Source organism: Embiotoca jacksoni, unplaced genomic scaffold (assembly GCF_022577435.1).
Source record: "Embiotoca jacksoni isolate LCO1_2020_lvr unplaced genomic scaffold, fEmbJac1.0.p SCAF_32, whole genome shotgun sequence".
Classification (NCBI taxonomy): Eukaryota; Metazoa; Chordata; class Actinopteri; family Embiotocidae; genus Embiotoca; species Embiotoca jacksoni.
In genome coordinates this window covers 1,356,739-1,363,349 of record NW_027185384.1, presented here as the reverse complement: position 1 = coordinate 1,363,349, position 6,611 = coordinate 1,356,739, and the positions used below count along the sequence as shown (strand labels likewise).

At 41.4% G+C, this 6,611-nt stretch overlaps 1 protein-coding gene across 2 annotated transcripts; it reads left to right on the top strand.

Annotated features, from left to right (window-relative positions):
- The first annotated feature begins 1,684 nt into the window (after positions 1-1,684).
- Positions 1,685-6,253, top strand: LOC138207607 (endoplasmic reticulum-Golgi intermediate compartment protein 2-like). 2 transcript variants are annotated; one of them, XM_069164959.1, is made up of 14 exons: positions 1,685-1,814; positions 2,278-2,411; positions 2,508-2,616; positions 2,724-2,770; positions 2,900-2,967; positions 3,120-3,160; positions 3,678-3,779; positions 3,957-4,052; positions 4,196-4,251; positions 4,671-4,769; positions 4,983-5,080; positions 5,167-5,329; positions 5,544-5,623; positions 5,718-6,251. In XM_069164959.1, the coding sequence occupies exons 2-14, from the start codon at positions 2,306-2,308 to the stop codon at positions 5,796-5,798; spliced, it is 1,146 nt and encodes a 381-aa protein (XP_069021060.1). In that variant the 5' UTR covers positions 1,685-1,814; positions 2,278-2,305; the 3' UTR covers positions 5,799-6,251. The 2 variants fall into 2 exon arrangements, with proteins under 2 accessions (XP_069021060.1, XP_069021061.1); XM_069164960.1 differs by lacking the exon at positions 2,508-2,616 and having other exon boundaries at positions 5,718-6,253.
- The last annotated feature ends 358 nt before the right edge of the window (positions 6,254-6,611 follow it).

Below are 6,611 nucleotides of genomic sequence, written 5' to 3'. Positions count from 1 at the left end.
TTAAGCTGATTGAAACTTGCATTGAGAACTTCAGTCCATATGTGCAGCATCCGTGCTGACTTGTCACTAACCTTTCAAACACAGCTGACATGATGTAAAAAAAAAAAAAACAAATCTAAATGTGCCACACAATCCAGCACTGAATATTTGTACTGTTGCAGACTTCATCTTGATTGTGTTATCACCTCTTCTAGTAAACAGTTGCAACCTAATGGCAGACAGTTCAGAGGCACACAAAAAAGCATGGTGTGTCTCCATGGAACGTGTCTGACATGCCCTACGTGCTTGTGTGGTGAATAGCAATGGGACCACCGACCCACAGCTTGATCTGTGAGCTGACAGCACCCATCCCCCCACACGCCCATCTGCGCTGCTCTGCATAGTCAAGCAGCCTTGGTGCATGCAGAGGCTCCTCAGCGCTCACTGCACAGAGCACACGTGATTTCACTGGGTTCTTCTGCAGATTTAGGCCTGAATTCAATTATTTGGTGCATTATTTTATTTATTTATTTATTTTTTGTCGGCTTCAGCAAGATGTAAACATCTCCGTTGTCCGCAGGCTGATAATCACAGCCAGCACCACTTGTTTGCAGTAGATTATAATCATGTCTTCACATTAGGTTTTTCTTCGCCCACAGTGTGAGCAGTGGAACTTCCTGTCTGGTGTGCAGATGCACAGCATGCATGTAAACACTCCTCCTGGAAGTTAATTATCACCTGTGAGTGGCGGTTAGTGCCTCTTAAGATGGGTTAGAGTTACTGCTGATGGATGGCTATGGACAACTTCTCTAAAGAACAAGGCGTAATAGACTTACTTGCCATAATAGGCATTGCAAAGAGGGATGATTTACAGCACTTTCAGACAAAAATATAAAAAGTGAAAGTAAGCTGTAATGTTATAATAAAATAGAACAGTCTGACGTCATTCCATTAATGTTCATTTAAAATGTAAATAGTCATAAAGCAAGCAAGTTTGAAAGAATTAGTGACATAAAAACACTGTTATACACTATGAATGGGCTTGTAAGCATTAACCTTTAATATGTGGAGCACACTGTAAACTTCTAGGTCTATATGTAGTCAGCTATAATGCGTTTCCACAAAAAAATAGAGTAAAAAGTAGCTTTCAAATAGCTTTGAAACTTTAAAAAAAACTTCAATAACTATTTTTGTAGACATAAGGAGACAGTACTTTCAGCTATAATTACAAGACATCAAAAAGGTAAATGTACATATTCATAACGGCCAAGGTAAACATCACAGCAATGCAACCAAACCACCATTATCCCAGCAGCTTGTTGACTAATTATTGACAAGTTTATGCTATGTAACACTGCTATATAAGCTCGCACTTTATTTACATGATCTTGTAATTTAATTAGTTTTATTACTGTGCTGATACTGCATTATCTATCTATCTATCTATCTATCTATCTATCTATCTATCTATCTATCTATCTATCTATCTATCTATCTATCTATCTATCTATCAAAAATAAATATATATATTTATTATACATTTGCTGTTTTTAAAATCAATAAAGTGACGCCACGGAATTACATTTTAGTGTTGAAGCGCCACCTCCTGACCGAAGAGCGAAACTGCTCGCTCACGCTGTGTAGGACGCGCACGCTTTGCACGCCCGCTGACGTCACGACGCACCGAAGGAAGAAAGCGCTCCTGCCCCCTGTGTGTGTTTGCATCATGGACGTTGTACTGCAATCCAGATATTATGTAGACAGCGGTCAGCCGGCGGAGTGCGACTTCCAGGACGCTGTAGCGCGATTTAACGTCTGACTAGATGGTAACAGAGGTAAGATAAATGATAAAGGCTGTGGTCGGTATCTTCACTTCATACAACACCTGTATTGTCTGTTTACGACTTGAAGAACATCTGTCACCCTCAATATTGACTGTACAGTATACAAAACGTATCTTTTCTTTTTTATTTTTTTTTTTAAAATTTTCTTCCGTTTCTCTGCGGCTAAATATATATATATTTATATAGAGAGATATTTTCATATTAGTTGGCATTCACAGTGGTAGAAGACATATTCAGATCCTTTACCAAAATAAAAGATCCAATACATTGAAGCAAAAATACTCCATTACAAGGAAAAGTATATAAATATTAAAATCCCCTGACTGATATATAATCATATATGACATAATTAAATTATTGCTACTGAAGAATCAGTATATAAGCAGCCCTACGTGCTTGTGTTGTGAATACAATCCAAACTGTCACATGAACTGTGTTTTCATTTGTGATGGAGGAGGTGGAGAGCAGCCCCGAACCTGAAGATGAGGCGCCTGTCCAGGAAGAAAGCCCTGAGCCTGGTGAAGGAGCTGGACGCCTTCCCCAAAGTGTCGGAGAGCTACGTGGAGACGTCAGCATCCGGAGGAACAGGTGAGGAAGTCTGGAAAACAAACAAACCCCGAAAAGAAAACAAACGGGTTAGATGATAGAAAGGTAACCCTCTCTGCTCCTGTTTCCCGTCCACAGTGTCACTCATAGCTTTTTGTGCCATGGCACTTCTGGCCATCTTAGAGTTCTTTGTTTATCGAGATACTTGGATGAAGTATGAGTATGCAGTTGACAAGGATTTTTCCAGGTAACTTATTGAATGCTCATTTATTGTGACTTCATACGGATTTGAATGCACGTTACATTTTCTTCATAGCTACAGTCTTCTTTTCTTTTTTTCTTGTTTTATTTCAGCAAACTGAGAATAAACATTGACATTACAGTCGCCATGAAATGCCAGCGTGAGTATCCCACTTTTTTTTGTTTTTTTTGTTGTTGTCATCAACGCAGAGAAGTTACTCAATCACGTGTATTATAGATGTAAATATGTTAATACCATGGTGACGTGTATTTTATGTCTCTGATGGCAGATGTCGGCGCAGATATTCTGGACCTGGCTGAGACTATGATCACATCCAGGGGCCTGCAGTACGAGCCCGTGAGTGAAGTCTCCAAACATGAAGTCATATTTAATTCTAATTGATTTAATTGAACTGTTAAAACACAGAAGCATTCAAGTTAGTTCTCTCTCTGGCATTTTGAGGTGCCGTCTGTCTCAGGTGCCACCCTCCTGTTTGTGTGTTTGAGCAGGTTATTTTTGAACTGACTCCACAACAGAGACTGTGGCAAAGGTGAGTTAGCCTTCATTGTTTGTTTCTTGTTTGCGTTATTGTGTGACTTTAAGTTCGGCTTTGAGCCAACGTGTTAAAACACCACCGCCGCGTTGCAAACTGGGAATTATTGAGTATGGATGAGCACCTCCTGCAACACCACTTCAAAAAAAATACGAACTATCCCTTTAAGGCTTTGAGCATTTTGTGTCATGCACATTCATTTTTCTTTTTCGTGATTAAATTGCAAATAGTATATTTAAAAGGTCATAAACCTTGAGAAGCTTATTGAAAAGGAAACGCTGGTTTTGTGTATTAAATATTTTAAAACTATGTAGGAAAGGTGGAATCCGTAATTACAGATGTAGTCAAACCAGATTTCTTCTGATGAAGCTTTTGAAAGTTGCGGTCCGGGTGTGCAGGTGTTCGATGGCCGTGAAGAAATCTGGGATTACTTCATTCCTGTCGTAGCTTCTACACACAAAGCAGCAACGCTTCGAGCAAATAACAGTTTTGCAACTTGTCATTCGTCCTCCAGGACGTTGCTTCTCATACAGAACAGGCTGAGAGAGGAACACGCGCTGCAGGAAGTCCTTTACAAAACTGTCCTCAAAGGAGCTCCGACTGCTCTGCCACCACGGTCAGTCTCACGCATGCAAACAAATGTTTCTCTTTTGTGACCGGTTTCCCATTTATTTTATAAAAAGCCAAGAATATTGGCACAGAAGTCAGCGCCGCCCTCCGTGCTGCGTCTCGTCCATGTACATTACGTAAACCTTTATTAAACAAGGTCTATGCTCCACCGTGTTGTTTACAGGGAGGGTGCTTCTATGGAGCCGCTCCACGCCTGCAGGATACATGGACACGTCTACGTCAATAAGGTGGCAGGAAACCTTCACATCACAGTGGGAAAGTAAGAAACTGAACATTCACAAAGGCGCCCGACAGATACAGCCAGAGGTCGTTCAATTTCCTTCCCATGATTCAGCCGTGTAGGGAAAAAAAAAACTGGCATCGCTACACAGGAGCCGTTTCTTTAACTTTTGTCTTTTCCAGGCCCATCCACCATCCACAGGGCCACGCACACATCGCAGCTTTCGTGAGCCACGAGAGTGAGTTCAAAAGTTGTTGTTTTTCTTCTAATCATGCTTACAAAGTCTTTTCCAATCTGCACTTAGAGCAGGTAACATTATTTTGTCTCCGCTTCATAAGGTATTGCTCAATTACGGGGGAAGCGGGGGGGGGGGGGGGGGGGGGTCTCAGCCGTATATTGCTTAAATCTTTCACAGGGAATGAATGGAACAATCATCACATTTACGAGAGATTTTATGCCGTTAAATGTTTCACGTTTGAAATGTTAGGCATCCTCGCAAAATTGCTCAGTTTTGCCCTTTAAAAAAAGAAAAAGGTTTCAACTGATGGATTATTCCCATGAAATCCAGCAGCATCGCTCCAGTTTGACCGAGAGCACTTACAGTGACTCTCCGCGGCCCTGATTGAACCCTGGCGTCCTCTCATTTTTGCATTACAGCATACAACTTCTCCCACCGAATAGACCATTTATCTTTTGGAGAGGAGATACCGGGCATCATCAATCCTCTGGACGGCACAGAGAAAATCACCCGTAACAGTAAGTTACTGCAATTCGGAGGACGAAACGCACGATGGCGAGGTTTACTGCCACGCAACATTTCAATAGAGATGACTACAGAATTAAAGAGATGTTTTTTGATGACATTTTTTTGCATGACAAGTCTGTTTCCACAGCTGCAGTTTACTTCCAGTAGACTGTCCCTCTCTGAAATTGATGTCAAATCTTTTCTCTCGTATTCTTCCACCGCAGATAACCAGATGTTCCAGTACTTCATTACAGTGGTGCCCACCAGACTGAACACGTACAAGATAGCTGCAGACACGCATCAGTTCTCCGTGACCGAACGAGTGAGAAAAAGCCGATCTTTGTGACACCAAATTGGAAGCAAGTAAAAAAATAAATAAATAAGGGCTTGTCTTTTTTTTTCCCCAAGGAGCGGGTGATAAACCACGCAGCCGGCAGTCACGGCGTCTCGGGCATCTTCGTCAAGTATGACACCAGCTCCCTGATGGTGACGGTCAGCGAGCAGCACATGCCACTGTGGCAGTTCCTGGTGCGACTGTGTGGCATAATCGGGGGAATATTCTCCACGACGGGTAAATCTGCTTCTACCTGCAAGTTATACATTTATTTTTTTTCGTTTAACACAGGCAGAACAGATACATATTTTTACATAGGATACATACAAGTAAGGTATATAGAGAGTCTAGCTAACGGGTGGGGATTTAAATACGTAAATATGCTGCATGAAGGATTTATTTTAGGTAAAGTTATTTAATCTGGAGTCGACTTCTCTCTCTCTCTTTAAAGGTATGCTTCACAGCCTCGTTGGCTTCTGTTTTGACGTCATCTGCTGTCGCCTCAAAATCGGAGTCTACAGGCTCGGAGAGGTGAGTCTCGCAGAAGCAACTGCCTCTGACTCCGAGTGAAAGCACTCTGAAGGTCTGACACACTTTGCACCTGCACTGAATCTGTTGTTCCCAGGACGTGCAGCCACACGACCAGATGAATAACGTGAACAATCACCCGACTCCTCTGCTGGCCGACGACGGCCCTCAGGAGTAGCTGCTCGTCGGCGACCATCCGACTGCCGATTCCTCCTCCTGTGTGGTTCAACGGGGAAGACGCGACCTGACAAATAATGAAGCTTTTAGATCCCAGCGGGACAGAGGATTTAATTCAGTCCATCACACGATATCTCGACTTTATTTATTTAATTTATTACGTTGTTTTTTTTAACTGCTATGGTTACCGTGTCATGAAATTGTGTTTTTCTACTGAAAATTGGTCAAACTGACTATTGCGCTTAAAAGAAACTGTGCTCCGTCACTGCAGTCACAAATGTGTTTTTCAAACCTCATTTCAGTCTTACTGCCTGTGATGGTAGCCATGTTACAACTTCTTTGTTCCATTTTCTGTAGAAGCAGATTGTTTTGTTTTTCCTCCTATATTAAAGTATAAATTAAAGAGGTCATTGTCGCTGCTGTTTTGTTTAGCAGAATTAGTGCGGGAAAAAGCTGATTCTTCAATAAAGTAAGAACAACAATCAGATGAGTTTTCAATCAGTTAAACCATGAAATGATGCCAGTCAAGTTTGAAAATGATGATTGAGCTGGCAGGGGGAGAAGGTCAATTATGAAATTACATAAGTAGAGAATATTGCACTGTCCTTTTCCAAAATAAAGTATCTGAAACTGTACTGCATGAGCCAGATATTAAGCATCATCATTAAGTTGGGAAATCTGCACTAAATGGTATTCAAAAAAAAAAGAAGGCAAACTTTTAAGCACTTTGTTCCAGTTTTTAAACGTATGCTTTTTTGCCATAAATTTGGAGCTCAAAGCCAGAGCTCAGATAATCCTGCAGACATCACGAGGG